The sequence below is a fragment of the Perognathus longimembris genome, chromosome 14, assembly GCF_023159225.1.
Source record: "Perognathus longimembris pacificus isolate PPM17 chromosome 14, ASM2315922v1, whole genome shotgun sequence".
Classification (NCBI taxonomy): domain Eukaryota; kingdom Metazoa; phylum Chordata; class Mammalia; order Rodentia; family Heteromyidae; genus Perognathus; species Perognathus longimembris.
This window is the reverse complement of record NC_063174.1, coordinates 56,216,112-56,242,203: the sequence shown is the minus strand read 5'-3', so window position 1 is coordinate 56,242,203 and position 26,092 is coordinate 56,216,112. Positions and strand designations below refer to the sequence as shown.

At 54.6% G+C, this 26,092-nt stretch overlaps 1 protein-coding gene across 5 annotated transcripts in view; it reads left to right on the top strand.

The window, feature by feature from the left end:
* Positions 1–21,866, top strand: part of Clmn (calmin) — a 59,922-nt gene extending 38,056 nt beyond the window's left edge. The window contains exons 2-15 of one of the 5 annotated variants that reach the window (XM_048362929.1): positions 507–568; positions 3,651–3,746; positions 4,884–4,967; positions 7,718–7,810; positions 9,052–9,242; positions 11,157–11,350; positions 12,107–12,189; positions 13,647–15,293; positions 17,059–17,255; positions 18,822–18,882; positions 19,441–19,511; positions 19,871–19,967; positions 21,329–21,331; positions 21,651–21,866. In XM_048362929.1, coding sequence (XP_048218886.1) covers positions 507–568; positions 3,651–3,746; positions 4,884–4,967; positions 7,718–7,810; positions 9,052–9,242; positions 11,157–11,350; positions 12,107–12,189; positions 13,647–15,293; positions 17,059–17,255; positions 18,822–18,882; positions 19,441–19,511; positions 19,871–19,967; positions 21,329–21,331; positions 21,651–21,812 — 3,041 coding nt within the window. In that variant the 3' untranslated portion in view covers positions 21,813–21,866. Of the gene's footprint in view, positions 1–506; positions 569–3,650; positions 3,747–4,883; positions 4,968–7,717; positions 7,838–9,051; positions 9,243–11,156; positions 11,351–12,106; positions 12,190–13,646; positions 15,294–17,058; positions 17,256–18,821; positions 18,883–19,440; positions 19,512–19,870; positions 20,135–21,328; positions 21,332–21,646 lie in introns of those variants that run through there. The other 4 variants (XM_048362928.1, XM_048362925.1, XM_048362926.1 and 1 more) reach the window with 4 other exon arrangements.
* The last annotated feature ends 4,226 nt before the right edge of the window (positions 21,867–26,092 follow it).

The window sequence follows — 26,092 nt, the reverse complement described above, 5'->3', positions numbered from 1 at the left end:
CCCCCCCCCCCCCATGCTCTGGAACATTCCCGCTCCCAATCACTGATCTCTCCAGCCTGCCTTCCCCCATCTCAGCTTCTACCCATCTCTACCACCGGGCTGCTGAGAAGCACCTGCTAGAAATGACCTCTGGGTCCCCAACCCCCCCCCCCAGCCGGAAATACTGTGGATTGAACTCAGCCCCCCCCCCCCCCGACACCACTTGCTAGGCAGGTGGTCTCCCACTTGAGCCACGTCTCTCGTTCTTGCATTGCTTCTTGTCAAGGTAGCGTCTGACTTTGTGCCCCACTTCCCCTGGGTCGTGCCCTGCCTACTTGTGCTTCCCTGTAGCTGGGGTGCCAGGTAGGCACCATGATGCTCAGCCACTGATTGAGATGGAGTCTCCGTGAGCTTGTGGCTGGACCTGGCTTTGAATGGTGATCCCCGGCTCCTTCCCCGTGGCTCTTCCTGGGTGCGGAGTGGCAGGATGTTCCTTTCTGGCTCATGGTGTATTTCCTTGTTTTCAGTGGAAAGGGAGAATGTACAGAAGAGGACTTTTACTCGGTGGATAAATCTACATCTGGAAAAGGTAAGCGGGAGCCTGGCGGGGTTGTGGGGAGATAAGATTCACTTGTCTCTGAGATGGCGGGGGCGGGGGGTGGGGGTGGGGGTTGCGGCTCTGTGGCTTTTTTGTGTGTTCTCACTCGCTCTTACCGCTGCTGGAGTGTGTGTGTGTGTGTGTGTGTGTGTGTGTGTGTGTGTGTGTGTGTGTGAACTCCTCAGGGTTTGGATGCTGTCACTGAGCTGCTTTTGCTCAAGACAAGGGCTCTACCCCTTGAGCCACAGCATCACTTCTGGCTTTTTTTCTGGGTGGTTTATTTGGAGACAAGAGTCGCCCACAGACTTTCCTGCCTGGGCTGGCTTCAAACCGCCATCCTCAGATCTCAGCCTCCCGAGTAGCTAGGATGACAGGCGTGAGCCACCAGTGCCTGGCTTATAGATTTTTTTTTTAAACAAAGCCACATTCTCTAGTTAATCTGACCCCATGGCTACTAATGAGTAATGTCAACAGCCCCTCTGAAGTGTCGCACCCCACTCCGCACATCCTGCCCAGCCCCTGTGCAGGCGCCAGGTTTCCCGACTCCTAACAGCCCGGATCCCTTTTCTGTTAGAATTAGGAGGCAGAGGCACCCACAGGATGTAGACTTCCCCCCGAAGTCCGTGGCCTCTCCTGCGTATTTAACTTTGTGCCCCCCCTTCCCCCGTTTATCTTGTTTCTTACGCCCCTGCGCTCTGGGCTTGCCTCACGTCTGTAAGGCGCCCAGGTAGCCTCCGTACCAAAGCGTGGGACCAGTTTCAGAACGAAGGAGGAGCGACCGGGAAAAAAGGAACCCATGCCCTCTTTCCTACCAGGTTGGAGCCCCAGGACTGTCACAGCCCTGGGGCCACAGGGGGAGGCTCTCGTTCTCTTTTCTGGGTGCCGGTGGCTCGCACCTGGAATCGGGTTTCCCTGGCCTCTCTCCCTGCTGCAGAACGGGCGACACAGTGCCGTCGTTAGTCCTGTGCGAGCACCCTTTGTGCGAAAGACGGTGTCCCCAGGGTGCATCGTACGTCCATCCCTGTTGTTTTGATGTTGGATGTATCTTCAGGATTGTTCATAGGTGAAATAGCACATTGTGGAGCAAAAGGACACCGGTCCCTGACCCGGAGCAGTTGATCACTCCTCAATGAATGCCTGGAGTACGTCAGGCGGTGGCAAGCAATTCCTCTCAGGGGCCCCGGGGGAGCCATGGCATCTGCCTTTCTTTTTTCTTTTAATTGAGAAAATAAATATAGAAGAGAACGGAGGGTTGGGGAACAAGTACCCCCCACCTGTGAACGGCATTCTTCCTTGCTCCTCTGTTGGTGGAGCATCTACCCCTTTTCTTGGGGGTGGTGGGGGGAGCAGACAGAGGGAGACAGGTGGGCAGCTCCCAGGGTAAATCAGACAGCACCTGAAACCGATATGGAATATAACGGCAAAATTAACAGCCACGTTTCCAGCTCTGAGAGTTGCAAGAGCAGCCTTTCATGAGAAGGAAACCCAGGAACTCCTTGGTGAATTGGGCTTAACTGCAATTTGAAGGCTGTCAGGAATATTTACTGAGCCTCTGGCTTCTGGAAAAATTCCCTAATTGACCAAAGGAGTTAGATCATGCAGAAAGCCCTAGGGGTGCTGTTGACTCGGTCATACCAATCGCCTGAAGTCCATGGAATATTTTGGCGGGCAGTGTTTGGGCTGGAGCTGTTTCAATCTCCTCCCTCTCCCGCCTCCCCCCCCCCCCCCCATCTCGCAGGATGGACCCCAGCCAAAGCCTGGTTTGGTGCTGGCTGGGAGCAGCTCTTACAGGAACTGACAGTGGAAATTATTCTTCAGGTCTAACTGCGGAGTCAGGCTGGGCTCCGGTCAGGTTGGGGGCTGGGAATCTTGTTAGAACACTTCGCAGGGGCTTTCGTTCCGGCCTCTCATTTTCTGCCTGGGATTAGCAGAAATAACATCTCCGTAAGAGCCTGGTAACTCGATGCCTCCGTGCCACAGGCCTGGCCCCGGCCCAGGGAGCGGCAGGGTTTGCAAGGAAAATAAGTTGCCCTTTGGTTCCAAGTCGCTGTTGTCCTTGAAGCAAAGCCCCTTTCTCTGCACCTGTGGGCCCAGTCGCCCTGGATCTTGACTAAGGGGGGATTCGGGGGCTTGTTTAAAGGGTAAGGAAATGCCCCCTTCCTTAATAAAGTTAGACTCAGGCTCTCCGGGGAAGGAAGAAGGCTTTCCCAGAGGAAACAGCAGCTGGCCAAGCCTGCACAGGGTTCTGAGATTTCCCCATACCCCTAAGTCTCTGGCTGGTTGGGGGGGGGGGGTGTCTGACCTGGAACACTGAGAGGCAAGAATCTGGGCTCCCCATGGCCGAGCGCCCCGCCCTGCCCAGCCCCCAACCCAAAGGGAATTCCTCACTGAGATTGCAAGGCCCCGAGGTTGAATTTCAGTAAACCTGGACGTGATGCTTTCATGACAAAGGGCCATCAGCAAGCTTGGTTGGTCAACAGAAGCTCAGGCTTTGGCACTTTCAGGGCCGGAGAGGGGGGACCCCACCCGTGCCCAGACTGCACCAAGAGTAACAGACACAGGCCATCACAGGGCCAGGGCCGCCATCTTGTGCTGGGTTCCCCCAGGCTCACCTGATGCAAAAGGGCTTCCTGACTAAACCCCAGAAATATCGTCCAGCCCCGTTGAGCTGCAGTTTCCCCAAACGACACAGCACAGGCGGCGGCGTTTTCTATCGCCCCCCAGTAGAATTCTTTCATTCTGTGGAGTTCCGTGGAGACACCCCCCGTTTGTCTTCATAAAGCAGAAGGGTGGCTGTGACCCAGTCTTGGAGGGTGAGATCTTGGGGTAGGAGGGTTCCTCAAGGTCACATATTCAATCAGTCCCTTGTGCTGGGTCTCTTGGCACAATTGTCCTGCCACATGGCCAGGCACCTGCTGCCCAGGGGTCACCCCAGGGTGACGGCCTTCTGCCTCCTTGGATGGTCTCTCTGTGTGTGGCCCGAGCTGCTGTCTGGACGGTCTCTCCAGAGCGGAAGCCTGCGTCTTTGAAATTGCTTTATGACGGTTCGACTCTTTTCCTCCCGTTCCCGCAGTGCGACCCACCTCTAGAAGTTACAGACCTATTTGTTGATATACAAGATGGCAAAATCCTAATGGCATTGTTAGAAGTCCTGTCTGGGCAAAATCTGGTATGTATATCACTGGAGGGTTAGGAAGAAAGGGGGAGGGAAGAATCCCTGAGAGTTTCTCTTCTGTACGGAGAGGTTAGCTTCTGCCACTATGACAGAATACTTAAGGCCAATGAAGAGCGGAGAGGAGAGGTTCCTTTGGGGCTCGTATTGGAGGAGGGTTTCAGTCCATGATTACTTGGCTCTGTCGCTTTGAGCCTGAGGTGAACCAGGCGAGAGCAGCAGGTGAGTAGAGCGAAGGGGAGCCAGGTGTTGGCGGCCCACGCCTACAGTCCTAGCTACTCAGGAGGCTGAGATCGGAGATCCGAGGATCCCCGGTTCAAAGCCAGCCAGAGTAGCAAAATCCATGAGACTCCAATTAACCAGCAAAAAGCTACAAGCGGGGCAGTGGTTCAAATGGTAAGAGTACTAATTCTCAGGGACAGTGCCAAGTGCTTGAGCTCAAGCCCCACGGTTGGCAAAAGAGAGAGAGATGGGGGGGGGGGGCAGAGGGGAGGGGAGGAAGAAAGAGAGGAGAAGAAAAGAAAGCAGGAGAGGCCAGTATTCTAGTCTTCCCTTGAAGGGCACAGCCCCAAAGGCCTAACTTCTTCCCCCAAGGCCCCACCTCCCAATAACACCAGACAACCAAGCCCCTCCCTCACGGAGCTAACTATCTATAAAAGCTCTTGGCCTCTGGTGCCACTCAGGACCGTGTCTGCTGGGTGGCCGTGCAGCTGAGTGGCCATGAGGACAGCTAGTGCGCATTGCCCCAAGCAGGCGTTGTTAGTTCAGCAAGGAGAGCGTATTGCTGCAGGACTTTGCAGATGGGGAGTGGAGGCTAACAAGCCAGGAGACACAAAAGATGGACGAAGCTGCCCCTCGCCCCTGGGTAGCACTGGGGCCCACCCATCCCCCAGCTCCGCTGAGCTGAGTCCCGGGACTGTGAGGCTGGTCTCCCAGCACTCCTGGTGCTCCAGCCATGCGGCCTGAGGTGCACGGGTTCTGGTTTGAATGCAGTCCAGGTGGGTTTTAGCCGCGAGCCCCTGGCTTCCTCCAGAAGTGGAGGTAAAGAAAAATAGAAATGGCCCCTGTGTCGCCCTTGGGGCATTTTCAAGCACCGCGGCCTGCTCAGCCGTCTTGTTCTGCTCTGTTTCACAGCTGCACGAGTACAAATCCTCATCGCATCGTATTTTTCGTTTGAACAACATAGCGAAAGCACTGAAGTTTTTGGAAGACAGCAATGTAAGTGTCCGATGCCCGTCTAGGTAACGCGAGCTTGTCCTGTCACAAAATATGTCGGCTAACATTCAGTGCCGGTCTTAAGAAATGCACAGAGGGCACCCCACCGAAACTGCCGGGCTAGCCTAAGCAAGGGGTAAGATTCCAGGGCCCCAGTTATATTAGGTTTCAGGGGCCCCCCTGTTGTGGGAATCACTCGAGGTGCTTCATGGTCAGTGATAGGGGTTGACAGGGCCTGATCTTTTAGTAGAAAAGGGATTTGTTAAAAGCAGTGTCTGGTAGTCCAGGAATGACCTGGGAGACTCGGCGGAGGCCAGGGACGGCAGGTGCTGGGGTCATCCTGGAGTCTCCGGGATGCGTGGTGGGGGCCTGCTGCCCTGCCCCCACTGTGAGGAGCCCCCGCCCCACTAGGAATGAGCCGTCCTCTGTGTTTTTGATCAGGCCTTGCATGTCCCTCCATGCTGTTTAATATTATACAGCCGTGAAAAGGAAAGAGACACTGATGTGTGCTACATTGCGGGTAAGCCTTAAACATTCTCAGCCAGGTGACGGAGGGCAGACCCGTCGGGCTTCTTTTAGAAGCGACGAACATGCAGTGAAATAGGCTACTGATGCTTGCACTTGTTGTCCGTGAGTTCACTCACAAACGCCAGGCTGTCTACTTTGGGTGGGGAATCGACTGGAAGCACACCCTCAATTTCTTGAAAGACCCCCTTTGCTGTGAAGTCAGGTATGGTGTCACTAGCCACACCACAGAGGTCTGATGGACCAGCCCCGGTCCTGGAATGTGACTCAGTTTCTAGTCCTTGCCTCCCCATTTACGCTGAGGAACTGTGGGACAAGCCACAGCTGTCCACAGAGAGGTGGTCGACGCAAGACCCACTCGGCAGAGCCTCAGCCTCAGCAAGCCAGGAGCTGCACAGAGGGCCTTAGTTCCGGTGCCCAGAGCTGGGGTGGGGGAGGGGTGCCGGCAGCCAGGCCTTGCTGCTCCGGGCTGAGGCTGCCACTGGGGGCTGTGCTGGCTGCTGCCCCCTCTCCCCCACTGCTGTATACCACAGAGATGGGGCTGCCCATCAGAATGGGAGACACTTAGAGCCGCGGTGTTCTTATCTGTGAAATGGGTGAACACGAAAGGAGCTAACCCAGGAAAGCCACTGGGGGATGGTCAGTGCTCCACAGAGAAGCCACTGTCCTGCCAGTCCTCTTGTTATCACCCTGCGGGTGACGGCCCAGAGGAGATGTGGCAGCATTGCTCCCTTATAGTTTTCAGCCTAGCAAGAGTCTCAGTAAGGAGCCAGAAGCACTTCGCCGAAGGCCAGCCTGCTGGGCCCTCCTGTCTCCCTTGCAGGGTGGCCCAGGATATGTTGTAAAAGCTGCAGCGCCGGGCTGGGGTGGAGCTGTCAGGTTCAGGGCCTTGAAACATGCAGGGAAATCTCACATGTGATTTGTCATATGGGCTGAGCGCCCGTGAGGAATGTGGGCTGGATATTGGACCTGAATTTGATCAGCTGTGTTATTCACGGTATTGACAACTTCCTTCCTGCCCCCCCCCCCACCCAGCCCCGCTCTTGCCAGTGATGAGCCGGTGTTGTCTGAATTAGGTTCTTGGCACCAGCTCAAACTGACTTCGCCCAGAGAGTTCCAAGTCTGCCTCAGTTAGGTTCACAGGAGCCTAACTGGTGTTGTCAGAAACTGACAGCGGTTAGGATCAGAGGCCAAAGTCAAAAGATTTACAGAGCGCTGTAATGGAGGAGGGTGGAGGGGCGAGATAGAGAAGGAAGGAAACCATTTTGTAGGAAATATCCTCTTCGTATTCCCCCCACCCCACCCCCCCACCAAATGTCCCAGGCCAAATTTTGCAGGGTGGAATTCCATGTTTGTCTTGGATGATCTTGTTTTTCCTCTCTTCCATCTGGAAAATGGGGTTTACATGTATAAAGTGTAGTTTGGCGAGAAGGGCCACGTGGCCTGCAAGGCCTGACCCTCCCTCTGGCCCTTTCCAGCCTCATTTGTAGGGTAGAATTATGGTTTGGGCAGTGACCTCCCCTCCCCCCTCCCCTGCCCCCAGCCTGCATCCTAGCCAGCACCAGGATCCTTGTACTTGGTCATATATAAGGATAATGGCCACGTGATGGTCATGCCTCTGGTCCAGGGGTCACGCATGGCCTTGGGGATTCAAAAGCATCGTTCTGTGGTCAGAGCATACTTAGATGAGCTTTCAGGGGGCCTCTGTGCTAGGCACATTGTAACCTGTGGGCAGAGATTTTGTAACCACACGGTCTCTGGGCATCTGTAGGCTTACATCAGCTCAGTGTTCTGGTCAGCCGTGGGTTTACCCTTCCACCGTCTGTGGTTGCTGGTATATATGGCTGCCATGTGTCTCATAAGTGCTAACCCTGGCAATTGATTGGTGTTAGTGTAGCCTGCAGACAGACCTACCGGGCTGTCACCACCTCTCCTTGGGTGACCATGACAGAAATCTTGGCGCTGTATGTCCTAGGCACAGATTCAGACGTCTCTCAGTTCCCTCCCGAGGTGTGTGTGGGTCATCGCAATAGCGCCATTGTGGGTTTGGTGTGAGGATAAACTGAGTGAGTCAGGGCTTGTGTGTTTGGTACATACACGTGTGTGCACAGGGTGTCCCCCCCGGAGGTGATTGAGGGCAGGAGGTGAGCCTGGCAAACAGGTTGGGGAGGCAGGGGCCCGGGCCGGGGCTTCAGGCCTGCGCGCTCAGCGTGCGCCTTCCTCCGCAGGTGAGGCTGGTCAGCATTGATGCAGCGGAGATCGCCGACGGCAACCCCTCCCTGGTGCTCGGGCTCATATGGAACATCATCCTCTTCTTCCAGGTGAATCTTTCCCCCTCCGGACGCACGGTAAGGAGCGTGGGTCAGGAGAGTGGGGCATGGGTCAGGCTGACAGTGAGAGAGACCCGGGGCTGCGCTTCTGGCTTTTCTGTCTGCTGAACTGGGGGTTCTGCAAACACAGCACCAGGGCCTGCTCTCCCGCTACCTCCTCACTGCACCAGATTTTTTTACCCACGCGTCTCACTCTGTCTGAGTCCTGGACTTAAAACAGCAAGTCTCTCTAACCGTCTGTTTCTCTCTGTCTGGGTCCTCTTTCTGCTCCCGCGCTGCCTTTCTGTAAGCCTCAGTTTCCACCTCTGTGAAATGGGAGCGGTGGGTGTAAGGTGATAGACAGCGAAGCCGTGCGAGCTAGCTCCTGCGTCTGCCGCGTGGGGGCTGGGCTGGGCGGGACTCGGGGGCTGACAGGCAGTGAGCTTCCTGAAGGATGCTGGGCACGTCCAGGCCCGCGGGAGATCGCGGGTGTGTGCCTTCACCCACCTGGGAAATGTCTGCTGAATTTCTCCAGTGTGGCAGGGCCTGGACGGACCAAGCCCTTTCCTCCTGACCCTGTGGGACCACAGGCAAGCAAGTCCCACGTTAGAGCACTCCAGAGTACAGGCCAGGATTGAGGTGTGAGCAGCCCCCTCACCCCAACTCAGCTGGGGCTGGTGGGAAGGTGTTGAGATGCAGATGCTGAGTAGATGGAGGCCCCAGGGCAGGGCCTAGGGTTCTGCATTTCTCATTAGCATCCTGGCAGTGGGGGCAGCAGGAGTAGGGGGCAAATGGGCAGAGCAGCAGGGTCAGGAAGAGCTGCAGGATGCCCGCCTGGCACCAGGCAGGGGTGTTCTCGGTCCAGAGGATGGTTCTGCATGAGCTGGCCCCTCCTGCCACAGTCGTGTGGCTGTGGGTCAGACATCCGCTTGATAGGAGGCTCTGACTCTCTCCTGAGTGGATGCGTGTGCGCGCGCGCGTGTGTGTCTGTATGCCCATATGCCTGTACTGGGGCTTGAACTCAGGGCCTGAGTGCCCTCCCTTTGCATTTTCACTCAAGCTAGTACTCTACCACTTGAGCCCCACCTCCACTTTGGGGCTTTTTGTGGCTTCCCTGGAGATAAGACTCTCACAGACTTTCCTACCTGGGCTGGCCTCAAATAGCAGTCCTCAGATCTCAGCCTCCCGCGTAGCTAGGATGACAGGCGTGAGCCCCCGGGCTTCTGGGATCTGAAGCTCCCTTCTCCTTCCAGATCAAGGAGCTCACGGGCAACCTCAGCAGAAGCTCCCCATCTTCCAGCCTGTCACCTGGCTCGGCGGGCACAGATTCAGACTCCTCCTATCCACCGACCCCCACCACCGAGAGGAACGCGGCGCTCTCCGTGAAAGACCAGAGGAAGGCCATCAAGACCCTGCTGGCATGGGTGCAGAGGAAAACCAGGAAGTAAGTGCAGGCCTGCGGTTTGTAGGTGTGGTGGGCGGGAGGGAGGGGCTCACCTGACCACGTGCCCAGTGCTTCACGGAGACGAGCAGAGCCCAAATGCGGGCACCTCACCGTCTTTGCGCCCAGACGTTGGCCCAAAGCTGATGAGAGAGGAAGACGAGGGAGCTCCGTCAGGTGTACCCTTCGATGGCCATGACCTTACGTGCTACAAGTGTGTGCGCCTCGATAACTAGACCTCAGCGGCTTTCACACTTGCACCTTTAAAATCGTAATAAAGGAGCTGGGTGCCGGTGGCTCACACCTGCAATCCAAGCGACTCAGGAGTCTGAGATCTGAGGATTGCAATTTGAGGCCAGCTGTGGCAGGAAAGTCTGTGCGACTCTTACCTACAATCAACCACCAAAAAGCTGGAAGTGGAGCTGTGGCTCAAGTGGTAGAGTGCCAGCCCTGAGTGAAAAGGCAAAGGGAAAGCACTCCGGCCTTGAGTTCAAGTCAGCATACAGAAAATAACGTGTAGTGATCAAGGCTGTCTGAGACTCAGGCTTGAGTCCCGGCCTCTTGTGCACCAGTGCCAGCCGCAGAGGGGAAGGTGCAGGCCATTCACCAGCCCTGCAACCTTCTAGGACACTGATGTTTATTTTACTTTATTTTTATTCTTAAAGGTCAGTTGTGCTGGTTGCTAAAGGCTCACGCCTGCAATCCCAGCTACTCAGGAGGCTGAGATCTGTGGATTGTCATCAAAGGCAGCCTGGGCAGGAAAGTCTATGAGACTCTTTAAACTACCAAAAAAGTTAGAAGTGGCACTGTGGCTTAAGTGGTAGAGCACTAATCTTGACAAAAGAAGCTCAAGGGCAGCAGCCAGGCCCAGAATTCAAGCCCCAGGACCAGCAAAAAAGAAATTAAAAAGTTCAGCTGTGATGACAGTTGAGAAAATGGGGCTGTTGTGGGGTCTGGATATGGGCCTGGTCGGGATTCTCCCTCTTTGTCCCTTTCTTTAAAAATTACAACCCTAGGTCTGGGAATATGGCCTAGTGGCAAGAGCGCTTGCCTCCTACACATGAAGCTCTGGGTTCGATTCCCCAGCACCACATATATGGAAAATGGCCAGAGGGGGCGCTGTGGCTCAGGTGGCAGAGTGCTAGCCTTGAGCGGGAAGAAGCCAGGGACAGTGCTCAGGCCCTGAGTCCAAGGCCCAGGACTGGCCAAAAAAAAAAAATTACAACCCTAAGCCAGTGGCTCATACCTGTAATCCTAGTTCCTCAGGAGGCTGAGATCTGAGAATCATGGTTCAAAGCCAGCCCAGCCAGGAGGCCGTGAGACTCTTATCTTCAATGAACCACCAGAAAACGGGAAGTGGAGCTGTGGCTTAAAGTGGTAGAGGGCTAACCTTGAGCAAAAGAGCAAGTCCCACAACAGCAACAACAAAATTACAACCCTATTTCCATGAATCCTGACCTAGCTGCCTCTGAGTGAGTGGCTTCTGGGTGCTCTTTGCCTTGTACGTCGGGTTGACAGTAAAACTCAGCCGTTCTGGTGGGGACCAGCAAGATTCCCACGCGGTGATCTCTGTCTTAGCGGTTGAAGGGTGGAGGCTCAGAGAGTGTGGCCTTCTTGAGGCTCCAGTGGCAGAACAGGGAAGGAGGCAGCTGGGTTGCCAAACAGGCCTCACTTTTCACGCATACTGGCAGGTGAACCCAGTGTTCATCTGGGCCTGTGTAGACCCGGGATGTATGCTTCCGGTCCCCTTCATCCGGAAGTGTGACCGTTCACCCAGAAGTAGCAGTGTGACCATTCATCGGAGCGCAGAGCTTGAGGCTTCTTCTCTAGCCAGGGGTCCCCAGGCCCCCACGCTGACCTCCGGTCGGGTCTGCGTGGCCTCCTCGCGCTCACGTGGCTGCTGTCTGTCTTCCTCAGGTATGGCGTGGCGGTGCAGGATTTTGCCGGCAGCTGGAGAAGCGGGCTGGCTTTCCTGGCTGTGATCAAGGCCATCGACCCCAGCCTGGTGGACATGAAGCAGGCCCTGGAGGAGTCCATGCGGGAAAATCTCGAGAAGGCATTCAGCATTGCCCATGATGCCCTGCACATCCCCAGGCTTCTGGAGCCGGAAGGTGACCTGGCTCTCTCCCCCCCCCCCCCGCCCCCCCCCCCCCGCCTTTCCTTTCATGACACATGGGCCACCTTCCATTTCAGTTTAGAAATTTAGAAAATAGAAAGAAAAAGAAAAAGGAATGAAGAAAGTTTTCTATCATCTGTATCCCCGGGCATCTAATTATAACCTTTGTACAGAATTAGTATGTCCCATGTATGTATAACTTAACCTTTTTACTTAACACCTGACATGTTTTACACGTCTATGATATCCTCGTATATTTCAATTGGCTGCGTAATGGTCCATCTGGTAGGATGGACTGAGATTTGCTCAGCTCTAATATCCTGGCATCCCCGAGCTTGTTTCAGAAGCGATTGCTTTCGTAGACAACCGTGGGGCGGGACATCTCACTGAGCAGACGCAGCAAGTGTCAGCGCCCCGGCACCTGTCCCGTGGCTTTCCATGCGGGTTTGTCTGGCTAGTCTGTGGCAGGATAGGCTGCGGAGCCCGCCAGACACACAGTGGGAGCCAGCAGGACCTGACTAGGGCATGGGGAAGGACGGATGGGACCCTGGGGGAGGAGCCCCAGATTCTCCATTTGGGGGTTTGGTTCCTCAGACATTGAGGGCTTCACCCTCCCGGAGCCTATATTTCCTCAAGTAGAAACAAAGAAGGAAGCCCTTGCCGTTGGCGTGGGGCTCCTTCAACGACACCCTGCGTTCCTGTGGAGGAGTTGTGCGACGTGTGGTCCGCTAACTCCCGTGTCTCTCCACAGACATCATGGTCGACACGCCAGATGAGCAGTCTGTGGTGACTTACGTGGCCCAGTTCCTAGAGCGCTTTCCAGAGCTGGAACCCGTATGTTTGCCTTTCTTACCTTCCGTGTAGAACCTGGCCAGCCTCCAGCCATGGCGGGCTTCGAGCTGGACCCCCTCCCCCCGCCCCGGGTGGACGGCAGGGGCCGTCGCAAGCTGATCTCATGCCTTGCCACAGTCAAATAGAATGTAGATGAAATGCTACGGCATGACAGGAAGTTAGGGGGTCTCCCCCACCTTGTCTTCCTCTTTGAGCTCCATCAAGGTTATAAGGGCTGTGTGTTGGCTTTCTTTTTTTTTTTTTTTTTTTGCCAGTCCTGGGCCTTGGACTCAGGGCCTGAGCACTGTCCCTGGCTTCTTCCCGCTCAAGGCTAGCACTCTGCCGCTTGAGCCACAGCGCCGCTTCTGGCCGTTTTCTGTATATGTGGTGCTGGGGAATCGAACCTAGGGCCTCGTGTATCCGAGGCAGGCACTCTTGCCACTAGGCTATATCCCCAGCCCCTGTGTTGGCTTTCTTGATCCTTTAGTTGGCCAGTGGAACCATTGTCCCAACCTGTCCGATTCCATCAGTGGCCATTCAAAGCTTGCTTTCCATTTTGCAATCCCAGACTAGACTTGGGGGGAAGAGTGGAAGGGACCAGACCTTTTGGGAACTTACCCTGGTACCCTCACACAGGCCTGTGCTCAGCCCCCAGACGGCAGTGAGGGCGGGGGGGGGGGGGGGTGGCAGTGATTCAGGGAGCCAGGGTGGGCTGGTCCTGCCTTCTCAGGTAACTCTGCTCCTGCCCCCCCGCCCCACTGCCTGCCCCCCAGCCCAACCAGACAAAAAATGGGGTCAGAGGCATGGCTGAAAATTCTCTTGCATCAGGGACACTTGATTTTGCATCCACAAATTTTGGGGAGGAAAAAAAAAAACCCAACATCATATTATGTATCTGGTTTTTGTATTATGTATCTGGTATTTTCCCATCTCTGCAGGAATGCATATCTTTCATAACCATCTCTTAATTGGAGTACTGTGTGCTTGTTTTTAAGTGGCCTTTTGTGTGTGGTTTTCTTTGACTATATTATTCTTTTCTGGTGGCACTAGGGTTTGAACTCCTTGCTTCGCATATACTAGGGAGTCATGGTTTCATTCTACTACTTTAGCCGTGCCCTCAGCTCTTTGTTTACGGTTATTTATTTATTTACAAAGAAAGGATGTCTTGCTTTTTTGTTGGAGGCTGGCCTTGAACTTGTGCCTTCTGTCCCTGCTTCCTGAGTACCTGGGATTGGATTATAGTTGTGTTCTACCACTCTTGGCTTATTCTTCAAGATTGGGTCTTGTTAGCGCGTTGGCCTGGGCTAACCATGAGCCAGCCTCCTTCCTCCTGTCTCCACCTCCCAAGCAGCTGGGATTACGGGCGTGAGCCGCTCCCCCTGACCCTTGTGTGAGTTTTGATCAGGGGATGTACTCAGCGACTGTGCTTGCTAATTCCTGGTGCCGTGTGTGTTCTACAGGAAGACTTTGTGGATGCTGATAGAGAAGCGCCCATAGAGTCCACCTTTGTCCGCATCACAGAGACCCCTTCCGAACAGGAGAGCAAGATCCTCCTCCTGGCTGAGAACGGGGAGCGTGCGTACACCGTCAACCACGAGTCCAGCCACCCGCCGCCGGCTAAAGTGTTCGTCTCTGACCAGCCTGAGAGCGTGAAGGACTTCGGCCTGGGCACCGTGTCCCAGCTGGAACGTGCCAACAGCAACACCGACTTCATGCACCAGATCGTCGACCAAGTCCTCCAGGATGTCCCCGGCCGGGCGGATGCCACCAGCGAGCCAGCGCCAGATTCCTCCATCCTGTCCACTAGGAAGGAGAGCCGGAGGGCCACCTCCCTGCCCATCAAGAAGAGTGTCCACTTCGAGGCCGACACTTACAGGGATGCGTCCTGCAGCAACTACAACCCAGACTCACGCTTGGAAGGGAACCAGCGAGCCTCCAAGGAGCTGCCGAAACCCGATGGACGTGGCTTCTTTGCGGGGCCGACCGAGGAGAAGAAGCCAGACCCGGAAGCCAGTCCCATCCCAGAGGCCCCCTCCGACAAAGCCCCCCGGGACACGGCTCTGCCAGACGCTCCAACCTCTCCGGCTCCCCAGGGCTCCCCGTTCTGTAACGGCACCTTAGAAAGTCCACCCGGCTATGGGGAGGAAAGTTCTCGCCTGCCCCTGGACACCATCATGGCCGAGTCCTTGGAGATCAAGGTGAAGCTGCTGACGGTGGAGGCCATGAACAAGGACGATTACTTTGAAGGCATTCCGTTGAAGGCCTCGAAATTTAACAGCGACCTGGTGGACTTGGCTTCCACCAGCCAGGCTTTCAGTGAGTGCCCTTTGCCCCGCGACCAGTCACCTGGCGAGAGGGAGGAGGAAGAGGAGGAGGAAGGGACTGAGAGTTACGCTGAGAAGCTGAAGAAGAGGAGAGCCAAGGCTGCTCACGCCAAGCTAGAGTCACCAGCACCCCAGGAGAGCAGCAATGAGGACAAACCCCCCAAGGACTCAGGCCCGGAAGCTCAGGGCCGCCATGGCGTGGCTGGGGAAGAGGCCCCCGCAGATAAAAAGCCGGAGGTCTATGAAAAGGCCAAGAAGAAGTCCACACGGCGTGGGAGCGAGGACGATGCAGAAGCGGAAGCCCTGGTGGGGCTCGGCGCAGAACTGCTGTCCAATCCCCCGAGCGCCAACATCAGCTTGGAGACCCTGAGGAGCCACAGTGAAGAAGGCCTGAACTTCAAGCCTTCCCCGCCCCTCTCGAAGATCTCCGTCATCCCCCACGACCTCTTCTACTACCCGCACTACGAGGTGCCCCTCGAGGCCGTGCTGGAAGCGTATGTGGAAGGCCCGGAGGGGCTGAAGAACGAAGAGGACATGGATCTGGACGAGCCCGAGGGGTATCTGCACGGTCTGGACTCCAGGGAGGAGGCCTACAGCTCCCAGAGCAGCTACAGCTTCTCATCGCCCGACGAGGGCCAGCCCAGTGCCAGCCGCCTCGTGCCCTGTGCCGACAGGGCTGACGATGGGGCTACCACTGCGGGCATCCTACCCGTCCCCCGAGCTCCCCACGAGGACCACCAGCCACGGGAGACCAAAGAGAGTGGCCCTAAGGAGAGCCATCAGGTACTCGATGGTGGGGTTTAAGAATCCTGAGGAGCCAGGCACTGGTGATTTACACCTGTCATCCTAGCTACTCAGAAGGCTGAGATCTGAGGATCATGGTTATGAAGCCAGTCCAGGCAGAAAAGTCCATGAGATTCTTATCTCCAGAAGTGGTGGAGGTGAGGCTCAAGTGGTAGAGCACCAGCCAGGCAAGAGCATGAGGCTACCCTCCCTCCCCCTCCCCTCAGGATTTCCCCCTTGATAAGACAGGGCCGAGGCGCTGGAATGTGGCCTCGCGGTAGAGCGCTTCCCTAGCATGCAGGAAGCCCTGGGTTCCATTCCTCAGTGCCACGTAAACAGAAAAGGAGGAGAGTGGCGTTGTGGCTTAAGGGGTAGAGTGCTAGCCTTGAGCAAAGGAATCTCAGGGACAGTGCTCAGGCCCTGAGTTGAAGTCCCAGGACTGGCAAAAAAATAAAAAGGACAGGGGTGAGAAAGCTTCCCTCTCAGGCACCCCACAACCCAGAGTTCAGAGTGCCCACCGCAGGATGGGCACTCCAAATAGATGCCCTCCTGAAACGTGGCCAGACACCTCACGGGCCCTACCCCAGCCCACATGGCGTCTTGCTAGACCCAGGGGTTGAAGCCTGTGTGGCCGGCCGGGCACAGGAGTGGTGGCTGGCAGGCAGCCTGTGTCGGCGACTGTGGCGCCAGCTCACTGAGCCACATGGGAACGCACGGCCGCAATCCTTCTGCAAGGCCGCACACTCATCCTGCGGCGGCCAATGGCTGTGCAAACACACTCACTGCAAGCGTGAGCCGCTGAACACACACTTGTCTGCCACTTGTGTGCCCACTCCATCCGTCAAGCCAGCAGCTCAAGAGGGACTGGAGAGATGCAGGAGGGAGCCAGGCCTGCAGGGCCCCTAGAGACCAGCCTGGTGCCCGGCAGGGCCTGCACAGTCCCCCTGCCACGGTGGGTGCGTGACAAGCAGGGCGAGGGCCGGGAGGGGGCCAGGGAGATAGACAACTCAGGCCTCTGCCTCTCAGGTGGGGTGGGGAGACACGGGAAGGCAAACGCCCCATGGCTGCAGGAAAAAGGGGGCTCAAGGGTCCTTAAGAGCCACTTGAGAGCTAGATTGAAAGCTGCCACAAGGGTGGCGGCTTTGGTTTTGTGTGGCAGCCCGGGGCTGCGGGAGGAGCTGGATTCTCAGGGAGGACTCGGGTGGAGAGGCGGGCTTGGCGGCTGTGGGGGCAGGGTGGCGGCGGTGGTGGTGGTGCCTGTCACCCTGTGAGGGGCTGAGCAAAGAGGGTTGGTGCTCCCACATTGTAGACTGACCTATCAGAAGCCAGGCCTGCCACAACCGTGCTTCCCAAAGGAGCCCCTCGGCCAGCAGGGTTGGACGTGGCCTTTGGCGAGACCAGGCTGGTGACAGCTGGGGTGACTGTCGAGATCGTTCTGGGCCACTTGCCTCTGTGTGTGTCCACCTTTGTACCCCTTAGGCATCTCCGATTCCAACCCCCACCCCCCGCCCCGGGACGCAGTAGGAAGAGGGTGAGAAGCAAGGAAGTTGGAGGGCCCCTAGCTGAGTCAGTCAGGATTTGAAAGCAGAGCTTCCTGACCCTAGCGCCCGCGTCACGGCAGGGGTGGGGGGCGCGTTGAGGCGGGCTGTGCTGCAGTCCACGTGTCTCAGAAGAACCAGGAGCCGTGCTGGGCCGTGCTGGGCCGTGCTGGGCCATGTTGGCTTGGCCAGCAGGATATTTGACTTTTCTTTGTTTTGTCTTCTAGGCCCAAGACTCCACCAAGTCTGGAAACATAGCGAGCCCGTTAGAAACCAAAGTAGCAGGCGAGTCCACCAGCAGTAAAAAGAAAGAGAAAAGAAAGCACGTGGACCACGTAGAAACTTCCTTCTTTGTAGCGCCTGGGACCGTGCGGTCCTCGGATGACCTTGAAGATGACTCTGGGGAGCACAGAGTCCCTTCCAGGTACGGCACGGGTGGCCGTCGCCCCAGAGGTGGCGACAGAGTCGCTCTGACCAAGTGGAGGGGTGTGGGACGACGGGGAGAAGACAAGAGTCATATGTGTCCTCATTCTCTGATGTCACAGTCACCTGACCAAACCTGGAAGGATCTGGAACTTACCTCCCCCCCCCACGCCCATCCCACCCCACGGGCCTATGGGTGGGAATTCGAAGGGAGCACCGGATGGCAGGACCTGGGTGGGGAAGAAAGATTCGTAGACTTGCACTTGGCCCCTGCCCACCCCAGCACTGTGGGTTGAGCCAGGAGGAGCCAGGTTTGGCGGTTGGTAAGCGTCTCTCTGACTTTGAGCCGATGGGCGGCTCTGGTCCTGGGAGATAGGTGAGACCTGGCTTGAGGAGTCCTACCTTCGTCTGCAATCTGGCTCTGAGGAAGTGGAGTGCTGGCTTGTTTGGCAGTCGGTAGCACGCCCCCAGCCGGCCACACCAAAGCCCCCAGAGGTGCCACGCGTGTCACGAGACCCTGGTGGCCCCACTCTCCCTAGTCCTCCAGCAATCACTCTTCACCCCTTCCCCACCCATTTCCACGCTCGCCCCAGAGGCATGGAGGTGGCACTGTGCCTTGTGAGGGTCAATGAGCAGGGCCAAGGGGGCCCAGGGCACTGCCCCGGGGCCTCCCAGCGGACTCCACAGTCCCCATGCTTTCTCTGGCCCCTCTCGGCCTGCAGTGGGCCTCACTGGCTGCAAAGAGAAATGGCTGAGGTGTGTGGCAACCGCCGGCAGAGATGGCCCCGGGTGGAAGGAGGCAGAGGAAGAGCGGACAGAGCCCTCCATGGTCCCTGCCTTTTCCCAGCACGGGTCGAGTGGGGGTATCCATCCTACGCTCTCCTCTGGACCCGGGCTGGGAAGGCAGGGACCATGGAGGGCTCTCCACCATAGCCCCGCCTTGAGCACAGCTCTGCTTGGCACATGGCATTCAGTGGCTATTGGGTAGAGGAATGAAGGAATGAATGAATGATGGCAGGAGATGAGCTCGAGCACCTAGCCTGGTTCCTGACACGTGGGAGATTCTTGATAATCGTCTAGAAGAATGAAGGTGGGAATTCACACCCACAGCCACGCTCACACTGAAAGCCCCCAGTTTCGTATTGAGGAGGGGGAGGGAAGCACGGGGCCCCCACCCAGAAGGAAGTGCTGCTCAGTTAGGAAACGCTACAGAAGGTGCACTCCTATAAGGCACCAGGGCCCCTTCTGTCCACGAGGGATGGTGTTGCTTCGTGTGGGTGCTGTGATTGCAGCTCGAAGCAGTCAGCCACACTTAGGGATTGAAGAATACCCAAGTCTTTGGGAAATCCAGACCCCAGAAAGCCACATACTGGGAATTCAAAATGGAGACCCAACTCCTCTCCGTGTACAATCCAACGGAGCGGGACACATCAGGTGCCAGTGCCTGGGTCTGACGTCAGTGGCTCTACTCAGTGTGTTTGTGGAAGGTTCTGGCAAGGGTAACCGCGTCGTGGGTCTGGGGAAGCCCTGGCTAGTGCTGACGGGGGCGTGTGTCTTTGTCTTTCAGGACTAGCCACAGTGATTCCAGCATTTACATTCGGCGGCACAGTAATAGGTCTTTGGAAACGGTTAGTATGTGAATTTCTCCCCCTTTGTGGGCCCTGCTAACCAATGCCTTTTCCATCCTTCCTCCTCCCCAGCCTAGAGCTGAAGTGCAACACCTGTACTTTTGGATAGAAGACAAACACATTGAAACCTTGTCATTAAGTTCAGTCCACTCGGATGCCCCAGTTCGGGCAATAAGGGATGTAAATAAAGTGTTGATTTTAAAGCCCAAAAGCCTCTTCATTACATAGATGAGCGCAAGACACCTCCCTCCGCCCCGACACTCATGCCTAGACTGCATCCCGAGGGTCCTCTAGACCCTCACGTGTGTGCTGGGGCCGGCTGGCATCCCAGCACTGGCTAGATCTGGGTGGCGGGTGGGCCTGTCCCAATCTCCAGTAGCTGGGAGGGCGGGGAATGTCAATCTCTTAGTGTTTTAATGTTGGGACTAGCTGTTTACAGTGTCAAGAACAGAATGGCATGCTCGGCTTTGTGTGTTTAAAAATCATCTTGTTTTCTGTTTCAGAGATTTCATCTTTACTAATTGGGTTGCGGGGTTTTGTTTATAAATTTCACTGTAGGACCATTTTAGCTATGTCCAATTGAGGAATGCAGCAGATCTGGATGACAGGAGGAATCGAATGTTAAACAGGTTGGTGCCCTGGGCCTGCTTGCCGAGGTTGGGGGGGGAGGTGTTGTCAGCTAGGCTTTGTGGGATGTCAGGAGGAATGACCTGGGAGAATGAAAGGGGTTGTAGGGAAAATGAAAAGAGACTCAGTGTGGGGGACTGGGAGGAAGGACAAGAGGTCATGCCAATGGACCCACAGCGTGGGTGTGCCGGGCGGCAGCCGGGTGGGGGGGGGGAGTCTGGTTCTGGAGCCTGCTACCACATTTAACTCACAGCAGTAGACTTGGGAAACATGGAGCCAGGCAGGAGATGGGGGAGGAGGGGGAGTCCCGCGGTGGTGTCCTATAATCCCTGACACCTGTGTCTCTTCTGTCCCACTGCAGGTACAATGCTCAGAAGCTCACTGAGCTCATTTTACAGTTCTATGGCATCAGAGCAGACATGAAGAGGGAATGCAAACATACCAGGATGTCTATGAAAGTATTTCTTACCGTTGGACAACTAGATGGCTGAGTTGCTGTAACACAGCCTGATTAGACAGTGGGAAACCAGAAAAGCATCTCATATACCCAGAAGCCCCTGCCCCTGCCCAAATCATGGTGTTGCTTAATTTGTCCTTCCTTCCTTCCTTCCTACCTTTCTTCCTTCCTTCCTTCCCTCCCTCCCTCCCTTTCTTCCACCTTCCCTCTCTCCTTCTCTCCCTTCTTTAATGCCTCTCTTCCTTTGCCATGGACTTGAATTGGCTTGGAAGGATTTCGATTGCTGGAGTTATAGGCCTGAATCTGAATGCTGCCCAGTACCCAGGAGAGTGGTCCTTAGAACTTCACCCACTCTGGCTCTTTAAGTAAGAAGCAAGATAAAGTGAGGCATCCAGGACTCACACCTAGACTCCTACTTACTCATGAGACAGATCTGAGGATTGTGGTTCAAAGCCAGCCTGGGCAAGAAAATCTGGGAGACTCTCATCTCCAATTAACTACCAAAGGATTGCAATTGGAGCTGTGGCTCAAGTGGTAGCGCCACCAGCTTTGGGTGGAAAAGCTAAGAGATAGCACCCAGGCCCTTAGTTCAAGCCCCAGGACTGGTGCAAAAAAAAAGATAACGTTCCTTCCTGGCCCCAAATGCAAGTGAGAATTCAAGTTTCCACCTAAGCAGAATACAATTTTAGGGAAATTGCATGTTTAGCTTTTATGAGAGATGTTGCAAATTGAACCCCCCATGACCTTGACAAATGTGAGCATTTTTTTTCTGCACTGAGTATATATTACTTTGGCAATACAACATGACACTTTTCCTATAGATATTTTTGAAGACAGGAAAGCCGCATCCGTTGGCTGTTACGCGCATGTCTTCCTGTACTTGTAGATGGCGAAGCTCCCTCCTCACCCCTCAGTGGGCAGCAGATGGCTCAGGGAGAGTGTAGTCCAGAAGTGGCCCTAAGATGCTAACACACCAGGCTTTGCTACAATTGCCCCTCTCCCTTTCCTTCCTCCTCCCCCTCCTCATCTAAGACCTTTGGGTCTGTGGTTCCGTTTCTGACCCCATCCCGTTCCACACTCTTCTGCCAGCACTCTTGTTATCCACCAAGGCAAAAGCAAAATACCCTTTCAAAGTCAGTTGCTTCCTGTGAAATGGAAGGTAAATCTGGCCCAAATCGCATAGACCAGACTGGAAAGGATGGCTTTGTGTCCACAAAGCTGTGGCTGTTGTGAAATTGCCTTACCTGTCATTGGGTTGCCCTGTGTTCCTCCCAATGGCTTGCAAAGTCCTCTCCCTGATCCCAGGATGACAGAGCCCTCGGTGGCCAATGTCTCCTTATGGTGAGCTTTGGGGGTGTCAAGGGGGTGTCCTCAGGGCCCTGGCTCAGGTGTCCACTCTGCCTTAAATTGCATGGCCAGGAGTGTCAGGATACCCTGTGTCTGAAATGGAGCTGGCAGCTTCGGTTGCTCCTCAGCCTAGATGGCGTGGGGGTGTGGGGGAGGCCTCCCCTCCCCACACCGCATCACAGGAAGCCCCACTCGGTAGGTGAGAGGTGGGTGGAGCTGTCCAGTGGGCGGAGCTGTCCAGTGGGCGGAGCTGTCCAGTGGTGCAGGGTATGGTCCGCCATCCCTGGACCCTGCTGGTAACTGCAGTGTCCCGTCTTTCCCTCCTCCCTGCAGGAAGGCCAACCACTCTGGAGAAGCCACGCAGGGGAGCCCCAGCCCGCAGAGTGACTCTTTGACCCAGCTGGTCCAGCAGCCAGATGTGATGTATTTCATTCTCTTCCTCTGGCTCCTGGTGTACTGCCTGCTGCTCTTCCCACAGCTCGATATGAACCGGCTCTGATGTGCGTGTCTGGAGAATAAAAAGACAGGACCCCAAGCAGGGGGTGGGATCTTTTTATTTTTTTCTCCTCTCTCTCTCTCTCTTTCTCTCTCTCTCTCCACCTTCATTTTATTTTCTGTTTAGAGTTGTGGATAGGTGAAGCCCTCCTTCCACTCCCCTGTTGGGTCTTGCTGTATCTCCTTTCCCTCTTTCTCCCGGAAGACTTGGAACCTCTTTTCCTTTGTTGGCTGTGTACTCTGAACTCAGGTTTGCAGTTGGACCCTTAGGTGGGTTTTGCCTCTGTGTGCCTTGCTCGGTTAGACGGTTAGCATTTTTATTAATATGGAGCCTATGCTTGGGTCTTAGCTTATGAACCATGTAGCTCTTGGAGGTTCTGGAGGAACTGGAGACTTGTGTTTCGGGGGGAGGGGGGGAGAGGTGTTTCTCCCAGAAGAGAAAATGTGGTCACCCATACACAATCCTCATGACCCAGAAAGCTGTGGCATTGTCCCTGGAGCTGGGCTGTTCCGGTGAAGGGGGAGGGGTGGGTGGGTAGGGCAGGTAAGGGTGGGAGGGGATTTGTTTAAAGCCTAGCAAGGAGTTACCTGGAGAAACTCCAAATCCCAGTGTGTGACTGGAATGGGTGACTCCCGCCGAGGTGGGGGAGGGGGCTTTGTGGTGTAGCACAGATCCTTGTGTTTTCTTGGGGGTGTGGGTTGCATATCTAATTCACTTTTGCTCTGATTGGATTGAGGCAAGGCCTTTTCCACCCGTGGGACCCTTCTGTCAAATGGAACCTGAGAGGGGCTGGTGCCTGTAATCCTAGCTATTCAGGAGGATGAGATCTGAGGATGGCAGTTCAAAGCCAGCCCTGGGAAGGAGAGTCAGCTGAGACTTCCAGTTAATCTGCAGAACCTGAAGTGGAGCTGCGGCTCAAGTGGTCGAGTGCCAGCTTTGTGTGAAAAAGATAAGGGACAGTACCCAGACCCTGAGTTCAAGCCCTGATACTGGCAAAAAAGAATTATAACTTTAAAAAAAAAAATCAGAGCTCTGACCCAAGACACTCTCACTTTTCTGAGCTTCCTGTACAGACCTGGACACCCTCCTCCCCCTGCCCCCGCTCAGGGCACTGAGATGAGCCCTGAGGAGAAGCGGCTGGACCAAGATTAAGGCGCCTAGCTTGGTGCTGGAGCGGGACGGGGTCCACCGGTGCTCTCAGGCCCCGAGGCCCCGAGCTGCACCTCTTGGCACCGGCATCCTTTGCAGTAGGTCATAGAGGATTTCTTACCAAGGCTTTCTGCATATCATGGCATGGTGAGTGGACCAGAGCAGAAGGTTTCTGAGAGAGGAAAGAGGTATATCTCCCACTCTCCCACCTTCCTCCGCCCCAGCTCTTTCGGTTCCCATTAAAAGACTCAGCAGTGAAGACTGTGGATTGGCTCCTCCCCTTCCTCCCCCCCAGAGCGCGCGTAGCTGGCAGCTCTGATAAACCCTGAGCGGCGGAGGCAGCCCAGAAAGGCAGAGCAGGTTGCCCTCGAGCACCAGGAGCAAATTTCCCATGACCCCTCGAGCCCCTTGACACCTAGCCCAAAGCTGTCATTTTTGTGAGAAATAATCTTCCACTAGCCATATATGCATTAAAAAAAAAAGGATACAATGACCTCCTCAAACCTAAAAATGTTAGGCCAACGTTGTTCAGCCTTTGGTTGATTCTGGCCTGTGTGTGAGGGTTTTTTGTTGTTGTTTTGCAGTAGTTTTTACTTGCTTTCAGCCTCTCCTTCCACTCCTTCTGGATTGTTATTCATTGCTGTAGAGCTTGTGATTTGACATCTGTACTGTTCTTACTCCTGGACTCTCTGCTCCTTCCTATCAGTAAGCCAAGGTCTTGTGAATTTTGAGCAACAGACAGGATTGCGCGCCGAGCCAAAAGCATTTACACAGTGTATTGTCCGTTCAGCCATTGTGATTCTAGGCTGCCTTCCCCTCCCAGCAAGAATCTCAGCCTCCCAAGGCCAAGGGAACTTGGAGTCCACACTGAGTGCCAAGAACCCCAGGGAAAATGAGCTAATTGCAGAGCTCCAGGGCAGGACCGGAAGCACCAGGGTACAGATCATCCACATAACACTTTGTAACCCTGGATACCGTGTAGTCCTTGCCCAACTTAGAGACCAAAGAAGACCTGACCCGAGTGGCCATGACTTCATTTTACAGGTCTAGACCTTCTCCAGAAAAATCTGCCAGGCTTCTCTTCCCTATTATAATTTGTAATGTTTTTAATAAAACATCTACTGGCAAGATGCCTAAGACTCATTTGGTTCAGAAAATGGACTTTTTCTTTTCTTAAGGAAAAAGCAAGTCTCATTTGAATACAGGCTTATAGAGAAGAGGCTGGATACAGAAGGCTGTTAGGTGAACAACCCTCTCGCTTGATGTCTTTTAAATCAAATGCTGCACGATTTTAATGAGAACTAGCCAACCTCGAGTCTTACTCACCAGAAGCAATTCAATACTTGTAGCTGTTTCTTTCTTTTTTTTTTTTTGGCCAGTCCTGGACCTTGGACTCATGGCCTGAGCACTGTCCCTGGCTTCCTTTTGCTCAAGGCTAGCACTCTGCCACTTGAACCACAGCCCCACTTCTGGCCGTTTTCTGTATATGTGGTGCTGGGGAATCGAACCCAGGGCCTCACGTATACGAGGCAAGTTCTCTTGCCACTAGGCCATATCCCCAGCCCTGTAGCTGTTTCTTCTAATATTTCCCATTGTGTTTCTATATGCTTTCTAATGAGTTGCCAAACATCCACTGACTTCCTGGATGCTGCCTTGTGCATGTCCGGGCTAGGTACTCTTGGCTAAGTACCCTTGGCTAAGTAGTATACTGTTTGTCCCCCCCTCCCTTTTTTTTTCTTTCCACATTGTTTAGGAACTTCCTGAGAGGCAGCATTGGACATAAGTAGTATTATAAATATTTTGAGATTTTTTTTTGTATGTCTTAAATGTCTCTCAGGTTGGGGCACTGTGGCTCAAGCCTATAATCCTAGCGAGCTAGGGGGTGGAGGTTAGGTGATGACAATTTCAGGACAAGCCTAAGCAGAAAAGTTGGGGAGACTTCATCTCAACCCATGGCTGGGCGTGGTGATATTTGCCTGTTATCCCAGCTGCTGGTGCAGGCATAAAATATGACCTTACCTAGAAAATAACCAACATAGAAAGGGACTGGTAGCGTTGCTTAAGGTAGTAGAGTCCTGTCTAGCAAGCGAAAGTCCTGAGTTCAATTTCCAGTACCACCAAAAACAAGAGAAGAAGAAGAAAACAGAAGAAAAAGTCTTCTGCCCAGACCGAATGTGGTTGAGGTAGAATTACATTTTCCCCGGTGGTGGTGGTTGAGATTTCTGACACTGCTCCACTTCCAGGGCCTTTGTGTGTGACTTGGTTTCTCTCCCTCCCTGAGGAAGCTTCCTGGCTTTACTCTTGGTGGCCGTGTCCTTGCTATTGGACTTGCGCGTTGCCTCATAGGAAATTTCTTCCATTTTCTTGTAATCACATTCTTTCTTGTGGGCCACTGTTCCAATGCTGGACTTCTCTGACTAATCCGCTAATAATTCCTTATCTCTTTTTACCTGCTTTTAGGAAACTCATTTGGTGATATTTCCCCAATAGGAATGATTTATTGAGTCCCCAGAACTGTCCTGCTTTTGATTCCTTGATTCAGGTCTTATTCTCTGTGGATGTTCCCGATGAGGATTTGAGGAAATCACTCCCTGTGGTGCCTTTGTTTAGTCCGGTTTACATTTCTCTTGGTTGGTCTCAAGTCTGTTTCCTGTTGCAAGCTTTCCTCAAGTACTGGGTGATGGTGTGTAGCTGTTCATGTTTAAGAGTTAATAAAGCGGAAGCTGGGGGTGTCAGTAAGATTTTGGACTTACCTATGGGAGTCTCGCACCAGCATTGGCACCTCTTTTCTCTGGAGTCCTATTGCTGTGGCAATCTTTCCACCGCTCCTTGCTGCTGTCCACGCACCGTCTTGTGCGATTTCAATAAGAGTGTTCCTTCTGGGCAGAATCCACTCCATGAGCACGCGGTTTGACTGCCCAGTGCCCCATTCAGCTCAGAGCTCAGGCAAAGCTGGAGGAACAGAGCAGATGCCTGATCCGAACTCCCATTCGCCATCTTGTCCAGGTGCCTTGGTGCAATGCAGCAGCTGTATGGCCGGACCCGGAGACCCTGGTGGAGAATTCTGAGAGTTGGAATCTAAACTCCCATGAGGCGGCGCCTGCCTTGCTGTGTGCGCGCCGTCTCTGGATTGC